Source organism: Schistocerca americana, chromosome 8 (genome assembly GCF_021461395.2).
Source record: "Schistocerca americana isolate TAMUIC-IGC-003095 chromosome 8, iqSchAmer2.1, whole genome shotgun sequence".
In the NCBI taxonomy this organism is placed as follows: Eukaryota; Metazoa; Arthropoda; class Insecta; order Orthoptera; family Acrididae; genus Schistocerca; species Schistocerca americana.
This window is the reverse complement of record NC_060126.1, coordinates 506,472,870-506,495,325: the sequence shown is the minus strand read 5'-3', so window position 1 is coordinate 506,495,325 and position 22,456 is coordinate 506,472,870. Positions and strand designations below refer to the sequence as shown.

General features: G+C 45.4%; 1 protein-coding gene across 1 annotated transcript in view; it reads left to right on the top strand.

Moving 5' to 3' along the window:
• The window catches only part of LOC124545945 (midasin-like), a 202,792-nt gene that overhangs the window by 45,575 nt on the left and 134,761 nt on the right, over positions 1 to 22,456 (top strand). The window contains exons 13-15 of the mRNA XM_047124906.1: positions 4,918 to 5,149; positions 5,322 to 5,538; positions 21,315 to 21,500. Coding sequence (XP_046980862.1) covers positions 4,918 to 5,149; positions 5,322 to 5,538; positions 21,315 to 21,500 — 635 coding nt within the window. The remainder of the gene's footprint in view (positions 1 to 4,917; positions 5,150 to 5,321; positions 5,539 to 21,314; positions 21,501 to 22,456) is intronic.

Below are 22,456 nucleotides of genomic sequence, written 5' to 3'. Positions count from 1 at the left end.
TCTTAACTAGTACATCTAGGAAAGGGAGTAGTACTAGTCGGCAGATAAAACGGCTAGCACAGCTTGGACGCCATTCAGAACTGAATTTAGCTATACTGACAATGGATAATAGCCACAAAGTACGCGCACAGCGTTCGGAACAGCTGCAGCTAGAAGAAAATGCTACAGCCATTGCTATTGGTCGGCGCACACCACTGACAAAGTGCCAGACGCACTACGGACTGCACAGGGAACGCTTAGCACAACACGGGAAAAAAATACAGGACTCGTTCAACACTGGAATAAGTGTTAAACAGCACCTGAAGAAGACTGCGAGTCATGCAGTTGAAATATCGTGCAAGAAAGACGCGAATAACTGGCAGAAACCTGATTAATGAACTTGACAATGCCTCACCGGGAAAGGCTGAAGAATAACAAAAAAAAGTTGTTATTGTTATAGTAAATTGTAATTCAGCCCTAAAATGTTCCTGCATTATTTCTCTTGTAAATTTAAAAATATTTAAAGTTCTAGTGTAATGTGGCATATGATCAGTTGCTCACAGAGACCAGTAAGCTTTTGTCCCATGAATAGAACAGCTGCTTTGCTTTCCAGGTTTTAACATAAGTTACAGGCATAACACAACTTTCTTACAAAATAAGTGCTTATATTCCCTTTTTGTAAAATTCAGTTCATTGAAAGTTACCGGTGCGCAAGTCGCCCAATGCGGCGTCGAATGAAATAAGACTTGCACTTGGCGGCTGAACTTCTCCGAATAGGGGCCTCCCGGCCATTGGTGCCGTCTGCTCATTTCCATTATTTCCATTGAAAGTTGGCCCACAGTTCTTGATTTTTGATTTGTTACTTGCTCCATACTTCAACTCAAGTATTGTTATGTGTTTTAATGTTATTCTTCTGCCACTGTTGCAATATGTTGTTCCATTTGGTTACCAAGTGAGCTGGTGCAATGGTAAAACATTAGACTTATATTCAGGGTGGTCACAGTTCAGATTCTCATCCAGCCATCCTGATTTAGATTTTCCACAATTCCCGTACTTCACTTACGGTAAATACTGGCACGATTCCTTCAGTAGGACACAACTGATTTTGATACCTTCCCATCACCAGTCCAAGCATGCACTCGGTCTCTAATGGCCTTGTTGTTTGTGGGACATTGTGCCCTTACCTTCCTTTTGTCTGTTCCATTTTATTCCTTTAACTTGCGCCTCTCTCAAGCTCATTTTACGTGAATGTCACTTGTGTATTGTAAGTGTTAGAAAAACTGAAGTTAAGGGGAAACGGAGCTAAAACTGACCTTAGTTTACAGGGTTACTAATACAAACTTCCATAACAACATATGTATGACAATGTGATTAGAAAAGTCTCTGCTGATCTATTAAGCATTATGATATTCCTTAAAATTGAAAACTTATTCACTAGCATTGAAACAGATTGTTGTAAATGATATATTGGGTGATCTGCATTTATGTTTGCCAGAGTTAGATTGGTCAAAGCATCTGAGGAACACCCATCTCGGATTCATTATATTTATTAATATACTAAGAGTACTTAGAAAATATAACAGATTACTAAAGGGTCAGCCTACGCTACGTTTTTCCGTCCTCTTTTTGGAGTACTGCTGTGCACTCTGATATCCTTACCGGATAGGATTAATGGAGTACACTGAGAAAGTCTAAAGAAGAGTGGAATGTTTTTTATTATCGAGAAATAGTGGAGAGAGTTTCACTGACGTAATACAAGATTTGGGGTGGACGTCATTAAAACAAAGGCATTTTTTGTTCCGGCAGAATGTTATCATGAATTTTCAATCACCAACTTTCTCCTCCAAATGCGAAAATATTTTGTTGACAACGACGTACATAGGGAGAAATGATTATTGTAGTAAAATAAGGAAATTAGAGCTCACACAGAAAGATATAAGTGTTTTTTTTCTGTGCACTGTTCAAGACTGGAATAATAGAGAACTATTGTGAAAGCGTTTTGATTAACCCTCTGCCAGGCACTTAAGTGTGATTAGCAGAGTGTCCATGTAGATGTAGATGAACAGCATGTTAAGTGATTAAAGTAAATGCAAGGGAGCTCCTCAAGGTACTGTGACCAGTCTTATGTTAGTTGATACATATCTATGGCGTAAGACGTAGAAACCACACTGTATGCAGATGATCTCGTTATTTTGACTTCATTACCAAACAGTCATAAATCACCTTGAAGGGTGGGCACATGAAAACCTTAGGGAAGCAAGCAATTGGAAAAACCTACTATCAGATATTTTCTTTATGTCACTCTTACCCAAAAACAACTCTTAAAAACTGGAGGGGAAGATCTGCAGTAGAATGAACATATAGATCAAAAATTAAACTGGAGGCATACATAAATAAAACTGCTGATAAAGCAAACAGCAGACTCAGCGTAGTAAAGAGGTTGGGGATAGCAAATGGTGATGTTCAAGGGCAGTGCTCAACACACCTGCAAAACCGACATAAGATGAATTTTAACAGTAGTGAAGCACTTGTTGTGGCTATTACTAGGAATATCAGATGGTTAGAAAAAGTCCAGAACCAAGCATTAAGAATCATAACTGATGGAGTAAAATCAACACCTTGAGCATTGTAACTGGGTTAGAATCTCTTTAAATAAGTATTCAAAGTTTAGCACTGCTCAGATATGAGAAACTAATTCGTCTATCCAATCGTATTAAATTTCTAAAAGATAAAGAGTCATGTAACAATAATAGTAGAAAATTGAAAACGCAAACTAGCTTCATCCAAAATGTAGAATACATAAGATACAATATGAGCTGCCAAGAGTTGATGTTAAAAAATGTATTTTCCCACTCTCTCCAACTCTGCTTTCTCCGTTGCAATACCAGATGGACATAATTTATAATTTAAAAAAATATGAAACATTAATCATTAGAGCTACAGCATTGGAAACAGTAAAACTGAGATACCCTGAAGTTCAGTTGCTCCACGTCTACACAGATGGTTCACTAATGGAAAAAGAAAGAAAAACATTGGCATAGGAGTGTACAGCAAAATTTTCTCTCTCTGTCGATTTGTAGGACCACACCACTCAGAGTTAGAAGGTGAAGTTGGAACCACCGTAGTTGCATGTCAGCAAAACAACTATTTACGCATATTCGACAAAGCAATTATATTTTGTTATTCCATAGCAGCAAATATTGGCAGTTATAAACACGAAACATCTAAAAATAGTCCAAGTTAAGGTATCCAGGAAGTAATTGCAGCAGCAGAAGAAGACAAATTGCAATTAAGTGGATACCATCTTACAGTGGCTTAAATGGTAATGAAAAAGCAGATTTTCTATCCAAAAAGGCAGAAAGATTAAATATACTGGGAAAAACTAACATGATTTATTTTTATTGGAGTGCATTATTAACAATACATTTAATGAAGAATTAAAATGATCCAATAAAAGATCCGGAGAAACCTCATGGGATGACTGTAGTGCCTGATGGACCAAGAGGAGAAGCAGTAGCCAAATTCCACTTGGCTACTGGATATGACTGACTGGCCACCTATCTGCACAAGATCTCCATCTTGCCCTCACCAACGATTGGTTCGATCATGAACAAAAACATATAACATAGTGCAAAAAATTAAGTAACTGTAATTCAGGCTTAACAATGTTGTATTGGGAATCAAGAGCACAAATGATGGTAAATCAAGTGTCAGAACATAATAATAATAATAATAATAATAATGTCCATTATTTTAATGGACATTGGCCTATTTTCTAATGGAGAGAGAGAGAGCAATTTGATACTACAATTTAGTAACTAGCTGAAACCAGTGATATTGTGCAGTTGTGGCAAATAATAGAAAATAAAATAATAATTGTAATTACTTTAACTCACCTCCCTTCAGTTTCATGTTTCGTTCACTGCTTCAGTATTTCTGCCTAATTATATACAGAGTGATTCAAAAAGAATACCAAAACTTTAGGAATGTAAAACTATGCAACGACAAAAGGCAGAGCTAAGCACTATCTGTCGGCGAATTAAGGGAGCTATAAAGTTTCATTTAGTTGTACATTTATTTGTTCGCTTGAGGCGCTGTTGACTAGGCGTCAGCGTCAGTTGATGCTAAGATGGCGACCGCTCAACAGAAAGCTTTTTGTGTTATTGAGTACGGCAGAAGTGAATCGGCGACAGTTGTTCAGCGTGCATTCAAACGAAGTATGGTGTTAAACCTCCTGATAGGTGGTGTATTAAACGTTGGTATAAACAGTTTACAGAGAATGGGTGTTTGTGCAAAGGGAAAAGTTCTGGACGGCCGAGAACGAGTGATGAAAATGTAGCAAGCATCCAGCAAGCATTTGTTCGCAGCCCAGGAAAATTGACTCACAGAGCTAGCAGAGAGCTGCAAATTCCACAATCAACTGTATGGAGAGTCCTACGAAAAAGGTTAGTTATGAAACCTGAACGTCAACTACCCGAGGCGATGGATAGGCCGCCAGGCAGCCCGTGACAGAGCACTTCATCACTGGCCTCCAAGAAGCCCTGATCCTACCCCTGCGATTTTTTCTTATGGGGGTATGTTAAGGATATGGTATTTCGGCCACCTCTCCCAGCCACCATTGATGATTTGAAACGAGAAATAACACCAGCCATCCAAACTGTTACGCCTGATATGCTACAGAGAGTGTGGAACGAGTTGGAGTATCGGGTTGATATTGCTCGTGTGTCTGGAGGGGGCCATATTGAACATCTCTGAACTTGTTTTTGAGTGAAAAAAAAACCTTTTTAAATACTCTTTGTAATGATGTATAACAGAAGGTTATATTATGTTTCTTTCATTAAATACACATTTTTAAAGTTGTGGTATTCTTTTTGAATCACCCTGTATATCAACGTAGTTGGCGCAACCATTTCTCATGATTTTACTTTGCTTTCGCAGAGAGAGTATCATAGCCGAAACTGGAAAATGGTACTCCTTATGATGAAGCGTAAAACGTCTTCTGTCTTGAAGAAGTTACGTAAGAAGTCTAACCCCAGTGAAGAAATTACCACTATGATTTCAAACTGGAAACAGTTAAGTGGTGATTTGTCACGGCTAGAGAAGCAGATTTCCTCTAATGCTATGGCCTTCACTTTTATCGAGGGAAGTCTTGTCAGAGCTGTCCGTGAAGGTGAGTTCCCTTAACCTTTCCTTCCATAGAGGTGGGGAGGAGGGAGGAATATCATATTTGAGTTGAACTTTGCCAGCCAGCCACCAATGTACATCTTCATTCAGCTATATAAGTGAGAAATATCTGATTTTGTGGTTTTATTTGTGTGTTAATTATATCTTGATATGAATAGGAAAATGGGTGCTCCTTGATGAAATCAACTTGGCACCACCAGAAACGTTGGAATGCTTGTCAGGGCTATTGGAAGATGGAGCTGTGGGTAGCCTCCGCTTATTGGAACGAGGTGATGAGCAACCTGTTCCAAGGCACAAGGACTTTCGTCTCTTTGCTTGTATGAATCCTGCTACAGATGTCGGCAAGAAGGAACTGCCTGCTGGCTTACGTAACAGGTAAAACTTAAATTTTATATCTCTTGAAGAGTCAAAATTTGTCCCCTGCTGCACAAAAGCCTATGAATTGATGACATGATGATGATGATAATGATGATAATAATAACAATAACAATTATAATTATATAATTAACAGTCTTTCAACCTGCCCTTCAAAGGATTTCCATGGAGTTGCATTACATCATTGGCAACTTGTTACAGAATTGTCTTCCAGCAGAAAGTGGACTGTGACCTGTGGCTCTCTTATTTCTTCATAATGTATGATGATCACATCTGATTTGTGTATCGTAATGATGAATGTCTCTCTTTATGATGCAAATTTCTACATTATCTTTTACAAATGTAATTGTATTAGGGACACACAATCAGTTAATTGTACTTGATGAAATAGTCACTTCAGGCTTGACATTTACTTGTATTAGTATTTATTCTATCTGCTCCCTTCTGAAGCTGGAATACTGAATCCATGTAGACTGTGGATTGCCCATCTCCAGTTTCAGTTCCCTATTGCAAAAGTGAATAGATAAAGCCATAAAAGATTTGTTTTAGGACAGGAGGAGTTGTTATACTTGTGGGGCATTTTATTAAGTACATGTTGCACCTAATCTTTTTACAGATGAATTTGTACATGCCACTTGAGTTTTATGGTATCTTCTTTGTCATCACATGCTTCTTCAGCCTGTGTCACCATATACTGGAACTACATGGGGTGGTCAAAAATATGGAAACACTAAAACACAGCACAGTAATACAGTGTAGGAAAACTGTTGGCATTCAAAAAAGCACCTAGTTATCTCAGAATGGATAAATACAGGTCCAGTATGTTTTTTTCTTCTCACAGAATAGGGGCAAGCTCAGGAAAGGTAATGATGATAGAGATCGATAGCAACTACACGTCCTTCTTTCCAAAGTAGGCCACAACGGCTCTATAATGTAGAGATCTGGTGACTGTGGTGGCAGGGAGATGTGACGGTTTGTCAAGCAGCCCTGGACAATGCAACTGCATGGACAGGGGTGTCTTGGAACACAGTATCACCATGGTAGAACAAATATAATATCTTCGGAAGGACCTAATCATCCAAAATGCTCGTATAATCCACGGTAGTAATGCAAGCTCGCAGAGTAACTTTGGGGTACATGGAATACCGTGACATGACTGCTCGTGTCATCACTGAACCCACACTATGTTTCATTCTTGGGACGTAAACTTAGCCAGAAGTTGGAAACAGTGTCAGACAAGACTCATTCTACCAAATAACATGCTTCCATTGCCACACCATCCACATTTCATTGCTTTGGCACCACATTTTCGTGGTAATGGCATTTGCATCACTAACTTGGAGTTTTGAAATTCCAGCTGGCCCTGCAATTTCCAGCTTATGGAACTCCCTCTGTGTTGTTCTGGTGCTGGCAGGGTTCACGAGTGCGACATTCGGTTCTGCAATGACTTTTGCAGCTGTCGTCCTCTTATTTTTTGCCACAGTCCTCTTCAGTGACCAGCTTTTGTGATCACTCAACATACACTTGCACCTGTATTGTTAGTTAGTGGACAATGATTTTCCACTTCCCCGTATGCAGTATAAATCGTCAGTACGGTGTTCTTGAAACACCAAACACTTTGGCTACCTTGGTCATGGAAGTACCCATCATACGAGCACCAACAATCACATTCGCTTTGCTTCGACATAATGTACTCACAACTAAACGGAACATTGTTCTGACCACGACTGACACGTGCAATGTATTGAGGGCATTGAATATATGCCATCCATGGTCAAACCCAACAGCAACACCTGCAGGCTTGGCTAGCACCTACATCTACATCTACATCTACATCTATGTCTATATGGATACTCTACAAATCACATTTAAGTGCCTGGAACAGTGTTCATCGAACCACCTTCACAATTCTCTCTTATTCCAATCTCGTATAGCACGCGGAAAGAATGAACACGTATATCTTTACGTATGAGCTCTGATTTCCCTTATTTTATCGTGGTGATTGTTCCTCCCTATGTAGGTCGGTGTCAATAAAATATTTTCACATTCTGAGAAAGTTGGCAATTGGAATTTCGTGAGAAGATTCCGTCACAACGAAAAGCACCTTTCTTTTAATGATGTCCAGCCCAAATCCTGTATCATTTCTGTGACACACACTCTCCCATATTTCGCGATAATACAAAATGTGCTGCCTTTCTTTGAACTTTTTTGATGTACTCCGTCAGGCCTATCTGGTAAGAATCCCACACCGCGCAGCAGTATTCTAAAAGAGGACGGACAAGCGTAGTGTAGGCAGTCTCCTTACTAGGTCTGTGACATTTTCTAAGTGTCCTGGTAATAAAACGAAGTCTTTGGTTAGCCTTCCTTCCAGTTTAAGTTGTTTGTAATTGTATAGTTGCTTTTAGCACTCATGTGGATGACCTAACACTTTTTGTTATTTAGGGTCAACTGCCACGTTTTGCACCATTCAGATATCTTTCCTAAATCATTTTGCAATTTGTTTTGATCTTCTGATGACTTTATTAGTCGATAAACGACAGCGTCATTTGCAAACAACTGAAGACGGCTGCTCAGATTCTCCCAAATCGTTTATATAGATGAAGAACAGCAAAAGGCCTATAACTCTACCTTGGGGAACACCAGAAATCAGTTCTGTTTTACTCGATGACTTTCTGTCAATTACTACGAACTGTGACCTCTCTGACAGGAAATCACAAATCCTGTCATATAACTGAGACGATATTCCATAGGCATGCAATTTCAGTATGAGCCGCTTGTGTGGTACAGTGTCAAAAGCCTTCCGGAAATCCAGGAATACAGAATCGATCTGAAATCCCTTGTCAATAGCACTCAGCACTTCATGTGAATAAAGAGCTAGTTGTGTTTCACAGGAACGATGTTTTCTAAACCCATGGTGACTGTGTGTCGATAGATCTTTTTCTTTGAGGTAATTCATAATGTTTGAACACAATGTATGTTCCAAAATCCTGCTGCTTATCGATGTTAACGATATGGGCCTGTAATTAGTGGATTACTCCTGCTACCTTTCTTGAATATTGGTGTGACCTGTGCAACTTTACAGTCTTTGGGTATGGATCTTTCGTCGAGCAAATGGTTGTATATGATTGTTAACTATGGAGCTAATGCATCAGTATACTCTGAAAGGAACCTGATGGGTATACAGTCTGGACCAGAAGACTTGCTTTTATTAAGTGATTTAAGTGGCTTCACTACTCCGAGGATATTTACTTCTACGTTACTCATGTTGGCAGCTGTTCTCGATTCAAATTCTGAAATATTTACTTCGTCTTTTGTGAAGGCATTTCGGAAGGCTGTGTTTAGTAACTCTGCTTTGGCAGCACTGTCTTTGATAGTATCTCCATTGCTATCACACAGAGAAGGCAATGATTGTTTCTTGCTGCTAACTTACTTCACATACGACCAGAATCTCTTTGGATTTTCTGCCAGGTTTCAAGACAAAGGTTCATTGTGGAAACTGTTATAAGCATCTCACATTGAAGTCCACACTAAATTTTGAGCTTCTGTAAAAGAACACCAATCTTGGGGATTTTACGTCTGTTTAAGTTCGGCATGTTTGTTTTGTTGTTTCTGCAACAGTGTTCTAACATGTTTTGTGTACCAAGGAGGATTAGCTCCGTTGTTTGTTAATTTATTTGGTATAAATCTCCCAATTGCTGCCAATACTATTTCTTTGAATTTAAGCCATATCTGCTCTACACTTATATCATTAATTTGGAATGAGTGGAGATTGTCTCTCAGGAAGGTGCCAAGTGAATTTTTATCTGCTTTTTTGAATAGGTATATTTTTCACTTATTTTTCGAGGATTTGGGGATTACAATATTCAATCTCGCTATGACAACCCTGTATTCACTAATCCCTGTCAGTTTTGATGCTCGTTATTAGCTCAGGATTATTTCTTGCATTTATATTCAAGCATGCGTTTCTCATGGTGTTCCAATCTATGTGTTTTTTCCTATATATTTCATTCAGAGGGTGCCATTACCCCTTCATATTTTTTAAAATTAATGTCAGTCTCATGTCACCAGTTTTTCTCATCACTTCATGTTATTTGGGGCTCCCCTTATTTCCTGCTGCTTTTCAGTTCTCCTGGGACTATTTATAGCTGCCCTCTGCCTTTGACATTCTCATTTTGTGCACTACCCAAAAGTTGTTTCTGTTTAATTTTAATAGTGGTATCACAATCGTGCTGGAAAATGATGTTGGGAGGCATCTGTGGAACTGCATAGTTTGGCAACATGTGAAGATAGGTGTGAGAAACGGACCAGTTATCCTATGTTTATGAAATCCTAACCACACATTAACTTTCGGTGTGCCCATTTCGTACAGAATCACTTATTCTGGAGCCTCACTTCCCCCTGTTTGACATTTATGTCTGTTAACTTTGCTACTACATATGTGGAATGATGTAACATTTCGGCAACAAAATCACATTGCCTGTGGTGATCCTCAGGCTTAATTTGATGAAAAAGTTGGAGTTTGTAAGCATGCAGCCAGAGACGTTTGTGCACAGTGTCATGCACTGTCGAATGGGGCACTCCTAGTTCTGTACTAACTTGTCAGATGGCTTTATGTGGACTTCTGGCGAATGCTTTGGACACCCATTCCTCGGTCGCTTCATTCACATGCGCTTTAGGATGTTTTCCATCATTTGAAATCAAACTTCCGATTTCTCAAAGAGTTCTGTCCCACTGGTAAGTGGATTTGTGTGTGGAAAGATCCATTTTCCATTCTCTTCTTGCCCACCGCTGGACATTTGTTACAGATTTTAACTCTGTTAACGATAGCACACACTGCAACTTTCGTTGTGGTATCCAAATGTTGGCTGTTAAAAGCACGTCTGCCTGCTGCACAGTAAATATTTGTACGCGTGCGCTATATGACTCAGTGCTGTTCACGATATGAGGAGGATCGCGTCTTACAGAGTGTCTCTGTCGTTTGCATATTTACCCAGCAACGTAAAATGTCGAGGTCTTTCATTATAAGTATGCGTGTACCTCTAGCCTGGACACCCTGCATTAATGTTAACATTGGTTAGAGCTACTATGCTCTTAATTTTTCCTTTCTTCATTTGCCCATTATCCATATTTTATTAAATATGGCAGTATTTTATGGTATGTTAGGCACATTGCATCATTATAATTTATAAGAATCATAATTACAACAGACAGTGTGTTTCATCACAAGTATTCAGATTTCCAATTTGTTGTGTATAGCTTATAATTGTATGAAAGTTGTCTTTCCAGTTATGCTGTGTGGGTACTGCACTGTTTGAATGTGGATATTTGTGCTGTCTGCCTATTAATGCTGTTCTTACAAAGGAAGTATTGTTGCATCACCATTCGAAGAAAAGGCCTGTTCAGGGCCTGAATGTTACTTTTGTTAAACATTTTTATGATACTTTAGAGCATTTGTTGCATATCAGATAAAAAGAATGAACCAAATTTGAGAAAGAATGGAAACAATTAAATTTGCACCAACCTTTTAGCATAGACTTTTTGTATATGTATGTTTTTTAAATCGTTTTTTTATTCCATTTATGTAGTTAGTCTCAGCAAAAAGTGTGGTTTTTGAACATAGAGCAGAGAATGCATTTCAACAAAGCAGTAGGTTTGTTCCTTGGCACCTCTCTCTCAGAATGGACTTTGACTCTTGCAGACTATTTCTCCAGATGGAGGAAACATGCCAGACGTAGCAGTGCGCTAATTAAAGCTACCAAGTTGGATGCTGTATTAAGACAAATTGGATGCTATACAGACACTTTTCTGTGCTAGAACATAGTGACAGCACCCAGGAGCTGGCGAATCATATTACTTACGTGCTCTACAATCTACCTTAGAGTTTTCATGCAGATTAAGAAGACAGGCTTTCCCCTGCTGGTGCAATGATGAATGACACTGCACAATTATGGACAAGTAGGTAGCTCTCCAAAACCTAAAGAGCAAACCTATTGCATAGAGGCTTGCAACCTTTCATATAGTGATGGAAAAATGTGTCAGGATTACCAAGAAGAGGAAGAAGAGAATGTAACATCAACTCCTGAATACCATAAACCATTCCATTAAATCAATACAAGTACGGAAAGTCGTAAGAAGGATTAGGAAGGGAGATAAACCACATTATCAGTGTTATGATGATAAATGGGAACCTTGTGAGGGGGGGTGGAGAAGTAAATGGAAACTTCTCTTTGTGTGAGTTAGCTTTGGCTTTTTCGGCTGCACGACATGGCACAAAGTTACAACAAAATCCCTTAACACGTGTTGTGATACCTTGTTGGGAACACTAAGGAACCTTCCTCTAATGTTATAAAAAATACAAGCAACAGGGCAATTTTGCTGTGGGAGAAAGCTATTTTAATCCCATCAATTAAGCCTTGTGTAGAACAAACATGAATGAGTATCTATTGTACTGTTGCCTCAGTAGCTGCTTAGGAAATACAATTAAAAAGATGTGTAAGTGCCACCAGATCTTGATCATAGAATCAGGCCAGATGATTAGCTGTGTTTGGTGTGGGTTCCAGAAATGCTATTCCAGATTTGAAATACTGTGTCAACCTGCCTACACAGACATTATATAATGGAATTTTCAAACAATGGAAACTTCAGGTAGTAATATCAACAATGTAGGAAAAGATAGATTGCTACTTAGCGTAAACATGACATTTTAAATTACAGAGAGGCACAATTCAGAGGAAGCTTTCAGCTGCAGCCTTCATCAGCAAAAGAGAAACACACACCATTCATACACACAAACATGCACACCTCACACACAAGTGACTGCCAACTGTGGCATCTTTGGCCAGAATGCAACTATCATGTGGGATGGAAGCATCATTCTGGAGGGGGTAGGGCAGGGGAAGGGATGGTACTGTATGGGTGAGGGAAGAGAGGAATGCTGGCTGGTGGAGTGTGCAGGGACTAGAATGCATACAGGCACAGCATCAGGAGATTGTGGGGCAGGGAGGCAGGGAAAAAGGAGCGAAAAAGGAGAGGATCAGGGAAAATGGGCAGATGCATTGGTAGTGGGCGGCAAATAAAGGGTGGGAGGTGAGAATGGGGAGTAGATGATAGAACAAAGGGGGTGGAAACTGCTGGGTGGAGGGTGTGGGGACACTATGTTCCCGTAGGTTGAGGCTGGGATAATAACGGGAGAGGGGACTGTGTTGTATGGATAAATCCCAAGTGTAAATCAGAAAAGCTGGTGGTGGAGGGAAGGATTCAGATGGTTTGAGTAATGAAGCAGCAATTGAAACAAGCATGTTGTGTTCAGCGTCATCTCTTGCTCTTGGCCACAGTTTGGCAGTGGCCGTTCATCTTATTGGACAGCTGGTTGGTAGTCATAACCATCATAAAAAACTGTGCAGCGATTTCAGCAGAACTGGTAAATGACATGGCTGCTTTCACAGGTTGGCCGACCGCTGATGTGATAGGATAGACCTGTGACCGGAATGGAAGTGCTGAGTGGGTGGATTGGGCTGGTCTTTCACCTGGGTCTGTCATAACGATATGATGCTTGTGGCAAGGGGTTGGGATTGGGAGTGGCTAGGGATGATGTGATGGTGGGGGGGGGGGGGGCAGAACACACCTTCAGGAGGGGTGGGAAGTATTTTGGGTTAGATGTCCCTCATTTCAGGACATCATGACAGGTAATCAAAGCCCTGGTGAAGGATGTGGGTCAGTTGTTCAAGTCTGGGGTGATACTCGGTTCTATCGCTGACATCCTACTGCCGCCTCAGGGCACTGGTATCCAACCTCTATCCCTATCCTACCCGCAGTGTTCCTCCTTGGCCACCCCTTACAGCACCTAAACTGTGCCTAGCTGACCCTTTCAACTTGCCACATCCCCAAAACTCCCTACCAACACTGCACTAATTCTAGAACTGAAACATTCCCTTAACACTGTTGTTAACCTAGGCAACAAAAACCTCAGTTCCACAGAAATTTCAGTCCTATCCAAAAGCATCACCTTTAGCCCTTTTGCCCTACACTCAAATTTAAACATTTTGTACTTGTTAAAGGCCTACTCTCCTTCTTGCAATCCCTGCAATGGAAGTACTTCCTGTAGTCAATCCCTCCAAGCAAAACCAACCTAATACCAACATCGATCTCTGACTCTCTCAGTTCATACCACCATCCAGCCATGATCCTCATACCCACCCCCATCCTCCTCCCACCTAACCATCCTCCTCCCACCTAACCATCCTCCTCCCACCTAACCATCCTCCTCCCACCTAACCATCCTCCTCCCACCTAACCATCCTCCTCCCACCTAACCATCCTCCTCCCACCTAACCATCCTCCTCCCACCTAACCATCCTCCTCCCACCTAACCATCCTCCTCCCACCTAACCATCCTCCTCCCACCTAACCATCCTCCTCCCACCTAACCATCCTCATCACTGTTGATGCCACCTCCCAAGAAACCAACATCCCTCATGCCCATGCTGTTGAACACTACCTTCTCCAATGTCCTTCAGACTCCAGACCCACAACCTCCTTCCTCATGCATCTTACTAACTGTATCCTAAAACACAACTACTTTTCCTTGGAAAGGAGACAGATAGAAACAAACACACAGCACAGCCGTGGGCACCTGCATGGCAGCCTCGTGTGCCAACACGTTTATGGGCTGTTTAGAGGAAATCTTCCTAGCCTCCCAAACACCAAATCCCTAGTCTGATTCAGGTCCATTGATGGATATCCTCATGATCTGTACTCAGGGCCAAGACACAGTATCTTCATTCCTTCACAACCTCAACACCTTTTCTTCCATCCACTTCACCTGGTAGTCCTCAAACCAGTGTGTCATCTTCAGAGACGTTGGCCATCTCCTCCCTGATGGTTCTATACACACCTCTGCCCACATTAAACCACCAACCACCAACTGTACCTGTGTTTTAGTGGCGGTCATCTGTTTCACACAAAAAATCACTCCCATAGGGTCGAGATATGTGCACTGACAAGAACTCTCTTGCTCTGTATGCCGATGTTCTCACAGAGGCCTTGTCAGACAGGCACTATCCCACTCCCATACCATTTCCCCCCACAACTCCAATCCTCCCACCACCTCCAGAAACAAGCCACAGCGTATTATCCCCTTTGTCACCTAGTACCATCCCGGACTGGAACAACTGAACCACTCTTTCGCCAGGGCTTTGATTACCTATCGTCGTGCCCTGAAATGAGGGACATCCTATCAGAGATACTTCCCACCACTCCAAAAGTGGTGTTCTGTTGCCCACCCAATCTCCACAACATCCTAGTCCATTCCTATTGCACTCCCAATCTGAACCCCTTGCCACAAGGATCATATCCCTGTGGAAGACCCAGGTGCAAAACCTGCCCAATCCACCCACCCAGCACTTCCTATTCCTGTCCTGTCCTACCCCATCAGGGGCCGGGCCACATGTGAAAGCAGCCATGTCATTTACCAGCTCTGCTGCAATTGTTGCACAGTTTTTTTGTATTGATATGACTACCAACCAGCTGTCCACCAGGATGAAAGACCGCCACTAATCTGTGGCCAAGGACAAAGTAGACCACCCTGTGGCACAACTTGTGGCTGAACATAACACTCTTGATTCCAGTAGCTGCTTCACTATGTAGCGGTTCTGCCTGCTTTATTTATTCATTTGTTTGATGTCCTTGGTGTCATCGTACTGCATTTCTAGACTGGCTGAAAAATGGGTTACGGATTCTGACACTGATTACTGTAAGTAAGGTAGCCAACAGGGTCATAGTTGCATTTCACAGTACTTTAATTTCACTGTTCACAACCCCCTAATAATACACAGTTATATGGCCAGTGCACTATTGTTTAACTTTCGATAAGCCTCATTAATAGTGTGCAGGCAAACCTCCACATACTGCTACAATAGTTTAGTATTGAACATCTGCGAGCAGTAAAAACATAACCACAAAGTTCGCAGTTCACAGAATAGAACGCGGTGGTCTAGCGGTTCTAGGCTCTCAGTCCGGAACCGCGCGACTGCTACGGTCGCAGGTTCGAATCCTGCCTCGGGCATGGATGTGTGTGATATCCTTAGGTTAGTTAGGTTTAAGTAGTTCTAAGTTCTAGGGGACTGATGACCACAGATGTTAAGTCTCATAGTACTCAGAGCCATTTGAACCATTTGAACAGAATAGAAATTTACGTATGGAGCAGACACTGTCAGTGTTTTAACACAAGGCGTATTGGTGTAACACTTATTTCACTGTTAAGTTGATGCATTGTTGTTGTTCTAAGCAGCACAGATTCCTCGTCTGAAACTCAGCCGTGAACTGACGGTCTTGTGAGCAAAAACTGAGCCCATATATATTAACACAATAATAGGTACTGTAACTACACTTTGTTTGAAGTTTAATTTACCAAAATTACAATTAAAACTTAACTCATTAAATTAACCGAATACATTGAAAAATTGGTTCTTTTTAACAGTTTCTTCTACTGGAAGGGTTAAGCTGAATTATTTGTTTAAATCATGAAATTAACAAATATAAGCACTTAAACAATACTTTGGACAAAACTGTTAATTACTTTGTAATTAATTAATGGCTGGTTTTGTTAACATGTTTTAGACTAGACCCAAATAGATACTTTAAGAATACTATCATTTTGTCTTCCAAATGTTTACAATTATTACAGAGTTTATATTTGTTTACATGTCAACAATAGAATTATATACCTAAAACTAAGAACAAAATTAGATCTGGTGTTATTTATTTTAAAACTGAGGGCCAATCTTTCTGTATTGTGACAATACAGATTACATTCACATTTGTTAATGGTAATTAGTTCAAAAATGAAAAAAAAAAAAAACGAATTTAAGTAAGGCAGATGGCAAAACAAGAGGGGAAGAAAAATATCCCAGCTTGCTTCGTCACAACTACCCAACCCATCTGTGTCCTGCCTCCCACCACCTGCTTTTCTGAACTGCGCAGAAAGTGAGTTATCTGTATAACACATTGTCTGCTCCCTTAGTTATCCTGGCCTCTACCTACAGTAACATACTGTCCCCACACCCTCCGCCCAACAGTTTTCACTCCCTCTGTCCTATCATCTCCTCCCCTCTCCCCCTCTCCTCTCCTCCTCCCCCTCTCCCTCTCCTCTCCTCCTCCCCCTCTCCCTCTCCTCTCCTCCTCCCACTCTCCCTCTCCTCTCCTCCTCCCACTCTCCCTCTCCTCCTCTCCATCTCCTCCTCCTCCCCCTCTCCTCCTCCCCATCTCCTCCTCCTCCCCATCTCCTCCTCCTCCCCCCGTCCTCCTCCCCCTCTCCTCCTCCCCCTCTCCCTCTCCTCCCCCTCTCCCTCTCCTCCCCCTCTCCCTCTCCTCCCCCTCTCCCTCTCCTCTCCCTCTCCTCCCCCTCTCCCTCTCCTCCCCCTCTCCCTCTCCTCCCCCTCTCCCTCTCCTCCCCCTCTCCCTCTCCTCCCCATCTCCCTCTCCTCCCCCTCTCCCTCTCCTCCCCCTCTCCCTCTCCTCCCCCTCTCCCTCTCCTCCCCCTCTCCCTCTCCTCCCCATCTCCCTCTCCTCCCCATCTCCCTCTCCTCCCCCTCTCCCTCTCCTCCCCCTCTCCCTCTCCTCCCCCTCTCCCTCTCCTCCCCCTCTCCCTCTCCTCCCCCTCTCCCTCTCCTCCCCCTCTCCCTCTCCTCCCCCTCTCCCTCTCCTCCCCCTCTCCCTCTCCTCCCCCTCTCCCTCTCCTCCCCCTCTCCCTCTCCTCCCCCTCTCCCTCTCCTCCCCCTCTCCCTCTCCTCCCCCTCTCCCTATCCTCCCCCTCTCCCTATCCTCCCCCTCTCCCTCTCCTCCCCCTCTCCCTATCCTCTCCCTCTCCTCCCCCTCTCCCTATCCTCCCCCTCTCCCTATCCTCCCCCTCTCCCTATCCTCCCCCTCTCCCTATCCTCCCCCTCTCCCTATCCTCCCCCTCTCCCTATCCTCCCCCTCTCCCTATCCTCCCCCTCTCCCTATCCTCCCCCTCTCCCTATCCTCCCCCTCTCCCTATCCTCCCCCTCTCCCTATCCTCCCCCTCTCCCTATCCTCCCCCTCTCCCTCTCCTCCCCCTCTCCCTCTCCTCCCCCTCTCCCTCTCCTCCCCCTCTCCCTCTCCTCCCCCTCTCCCTCTCCTCCCCCTCTCCCTCTCCTCCCCCTCTCCTCCCCCTCTCCCTCTCCTCCCCCTCTCCCTCTCCTCCCCCTCCCCCTAGCCTGCTCCCCCTCTACTCCTCCCCCTCCCCCTAGCCTGCTCCCCCTCTCCTCCTCCCCCTCCCCCTAGCCTGCTCCCCCTCTCCTCCTCCCCCTCCCCCTAGCCTGCTCCCCCTCTCCTCCTCCCCCTCTCCTCCTCCCCCTCTCCTTCTCCCCCTCTCCTCCTCCCCCTCTCCTCCTCCCCCTCTCCTCCTCCCCCTCTCCTCCTCCCCCTCTCCTCCTCCCCCTCTCCTCCTCCCCCTCTCCTCCTCCCCCTCTCCTCCTCCCCCTCTCCTCCTCCCCCTCTCCTCCTCCCCCTCTCCTCCTCCCCCTCTCCTCCTCGCACTCTCCCCCTCGCACTCTCCCCCTCGCACTCTCCCCCTCGCACTCTCCCCCCTCGCACTCTCCCCCCTCGCACTCTCCCCCCTCCCACTCTCCCCCCTCCCACTCTCCCCCCTCCCACTCTCCCCCCTCCCACTCTCCCCCCTCCCACTCTCCCCCCTCCCACTCTCCCCCCTCCCACTCTCCCCCCTCCCACTCTCCCCCCTCCCACTCTCCCCCCTCCCACTCTCCCCCCTCCCCCCTCCCACTCTCCCCCTCCCCCCTCCCACTCTCCCCCCTCCCCCCTCCCACTCTCCCTCTCCCCCCTCCCACTCTCCCCCCTCCCCCCTCCCACTCTCCCTCTCCCCCCTCCCACTCTCCCTCTCCCCCCTCCCACTCTCCCTCTCCCCCTCCCACTCTCCCTCTCCCCCTCCCACTCTCCCTCTCCCCCTCCCACTCTCCCTCTCCCCCTCCCACTCTCACTCTCCCCCTCCCCCTCTCACTCTCCCCCTCCCCCTCTCACTCTCCCCCTCCCCCTCTCACTCTCCCCCTCCCCCTCGCACTCTCCCCCTCCCCCTCGCACTCTCCCCCTCGCACTCTCCCCCTCGCACTCTCCCCCTCGCACTCTCCCCCCTCGCACTCTCCCCCCTCGCACTCTCCCCCTCGCACTCTCCCCCCTCGCACTCTCCCCCCTCGCACTCTCCCCCCTCGCACTCTCCCCCCTCGCACTCTCCCCCCTCGCACTCTCCCCCCTCGCACTCTCCCCCCTCGCACTCTCCCCCCTCGCACTCTCCCCCCTCGCACTCTCCCCCCTCGCACTCTCCCCCCTCGCACTCTCCCCCCTCGCACTCTCCCCCCTCGCACTCTCCCCCCTCGCACTCTCCCCCCTCGCACTCTCCCCCCTCGCACTCTCCCCCCTCGCACTCTCCCCCCTCGCACTCTCCCCCCTCGCACTCTCCCCCCTCGCACTCTCCCCCCTCGCACTCTCCCCCCTCGCACTCTCCCCCCTCGCACTCTCCCCCCTCGCACTCTCCCCCCTCGCACTCTCCCCCCTCGCACTCTCCCCCCTCGCACTCTCCCCCCTCGCACTCTCCCCCCTCGCACTCTCCCCCCTCGCACTCTCCCCCCTCGCACTCTCCCCCCTCGCACTCTCCCCCCTCGCACTCTCCCCCCTCGCACTCTCCCCCCTCGCACTCTCCCCCCTCGCACTCTCCCCCCTCGCACTCTCCCCCCTCGCACTCTCCCCCCTCGCACTCTCCCCCCTCGCACTCTCCCCCCTCGCACTCTCCCCCCTCGCACTCTCCCCCCTCGCACTCTCCCCCCTCGCACTCTCCCCCCTCGCACTCTCCCCCCTCGCACTCTCCCCCCTCGCACTCTCCCCCCTCGCACTCTCCCCCCTCGCACTCTCCCCCCTCGCACTCTCCCCCCTCGCACTCTCCCCCCTCGCACTCTCCCCCCTCGCACTCTCCCCCCTCGCACTCTCCCCCCTCGCACTCTCCCCCCTCGCACTCTCCCCCCTCGCACTCTCCCCCCTCGCACTCTCCCCCCTCGCACTCTCCCCCCTCGCACTCTCCCCCCTCGCACTCTCCCCCCTCGCACTCTCCCCCCTCGCACTCTCCCCCCTCGCACTCTCCCCCCTCGCACTCTCCCCCCTCGCACTCTCCCCCCTCGCACTCTCCCCCCTCGCACTCTCCCCCCTCGCACTCTCCCCCCTCGCACTCTCCCCCCTCGCACTCTCCCCCCTCGCACTCTCCCCCCTCGCACTCTCCCCCCTCGCACTCTCCCCCCTCGCACTCTCCCCCCTCGCACTCTCCCCCCTCGCACTCTCCCCCCTCGCACTCTCCCCCCTCGCACTCTCCCCCCTCGCACTCTCCCCCCTCGCACTCTCCCCCCTCGCACTCTCCCCCCTCGCACTCTCCCCCCTCGCACTCTCCCCCCTCGCACTCTCCCCCCTCGCACTCTCCCCCCTCGCACTCTCCCCCCTCGCACTCTCCCCCCTCGCACTCTCCCCCCTCGCACTCTCCCCCCTCGCACTCTCCCCCCTCGCACTCTCCCCCCTCGCACTCTCCCCCCTCGCACTCTCCCCCCTCGCACTCTCCCCCCTCCCACTCTCCCCCCTCCCACTCTCCCCCCTCCCACTCTCCCCCCTCCCACTCTCCCCCCTCCCACTCTCCCCCTCCCCCTACCACTCTCCCCCTCCCCCTCCCACTCTCCCCCTCCCCCTCCCACTCTCCCCCTCCCCCTCCCACTCTCCCCCTCCTCCTCTCTCCTCATCCCCCTCCCCCTCTCTCCCTCTCCTGCCACCTGTTGACTGAGCTGCAAAGTTCACACAGCTCAGCACAGCCTCCTCGAGTGTCAAACACGATCGTTCGACTGTCATAACGTTTGCCAATTGAGCTGCCGGTTTTAAACAGGACAAGCGTGCCCGGCTCCCTGTTGTTAAAAGTTTTTCTTAGGCATTTTTGGGACATATTGTCTCGACATGTATCTGCGTGAGTGAGTCAGTGTTTTATGAATGGTAGTGGAAAATGTTATCGCACAATTCAGGCTTTAACATCCAGTTTTTGTTGTTAGTGATTTTTCTTTTATGGGCCTTAGGCCACGGTCAGAGGTGTATGCCTCTGCCCAATGCTTCGTCTCTCAGTGCTATGGACATTGTCAGTTTGTGCAAAGCTTCAGAAAGCGATATCGAAGTTAAATTCGGCAAACTGGTCACTTTATTTATTTTTCTTTTACAATGATTACTGACTTCTTTTCTGTTAAAGAAATTAATTTCCTACATTGGCTGTTTTTTTTTTTACATCCATTTTAATTTTATTTTGCACACTACAGCATTCTGGTTTTGTAGCAATTTTCAAGCAAAATCTTTAGCCAATTAAACACACATTTTGGGTTACAGTCACATAATTACGTATGTGATATTTGGTTTGCTGGGCTAAAGAACTGTAGCCGTGATACCCGGCAGTACAAACCTGTCCGTGTAGCGTCCATCCTCGACTTGTTTGTCAGTCTGATGCTCCTTCACACTAGTAAATGGCTTGACTGCATATTACTGTTCATACTGAACCAAATATAGCGGCTCTTGAGCTCAACTGTCCACACACTGAGCATAAAATTGTATGACTACAACCCAGAACATATGTATTTAATGGGTTTAACACAAATGCAGGAAACTAATTTCATTCAATAAGTGTATTATGGCTGTGGACTCTGTTGCAAATAAAACATTAATTTTTTTCTTTGTAGGTTCACAGAATTCTTTGTAGATGAACTTACATCAGAGAGTGATTTGAAAGAAATGATGCATTGTTACATTGGACAACTTGGACTCGGAGCAAGAAAAATAAAGGATTTAGTGCAGTTCTATTGCAAACTGAAAAATGTTGACAGTTATAGTCTTTGTGATGGGACTGGAAATAAACCACACTACAGGTGAGAAACAGATAAATTGGCCCACCTTTAGATTGCTGTTTCGATTCCTGTGATTGGAAGAAATGGCTATGAAAGTTCACAGTATGTCAGACACAATTATTTATTTCTACTGTAAAGTGTATGTTTTTGAATAACATTTAGATAATTTTTTGCTACTTGAAAAATTGTGGAAGTATGACACACTTTAAAATGTTTCTGAAGTTACACCTAAAACTTTTTTACAAATAGCAGATAATATTTGAAATTCACTGATAAATGTGTATATAGCACTTGTGATTAATAACTTGGGGTGAAACTGTCCAGTGTTGGTATTTATTCTGAATGTGTGTGAAAATTAGGGCAAGAGACAATATTCACAAATATCAGAATAAAACAATTAGAATTGCCTTAGTAAAATTAGTTACTGTCTTGTGTTAAGAGTACTATGGGCTAATTTTATTCGATACCTGTGTCATGATCGTCACCACCACCAACACGCCTTATGTTATATCATTGTCTTCCTCTTTCCTTATCTTGTAAGATCGAGCAAAGGATATTCTTAATCTGTTTCCCATCCTTTTACTTGGCTACATGTCCTGTGGCAGTCCATTGTCTCAATTAGACGTCCAATCCATCTTCTTTGCATTTACGTTACAGACTCAATTACATCTTCTGCTCAGGCTGCACCCAGAGTAGATTAATTTATTTGTTTTTCTGTCATTCTTAAGAATTCCCAATAACCATGTCTCCTTTGCTAGTTTACCAAAAGTATGGCAGGCTATTATTATTCTTCTTTTAATTTATTTTGCTATCTTTTCGGTCGTCAATGACAGCCTCAAATACAGAAACTACTCTGTTGGTTCTGTGATTTCATTGTTAATGTGTACAACTTTTTTTCGGTGCATTGATTATACCTTATTTTAGTCTTAACTGGAGTGATGTTTCAGGTCTACTTTCAGACTTGCTCTGTTATGTTT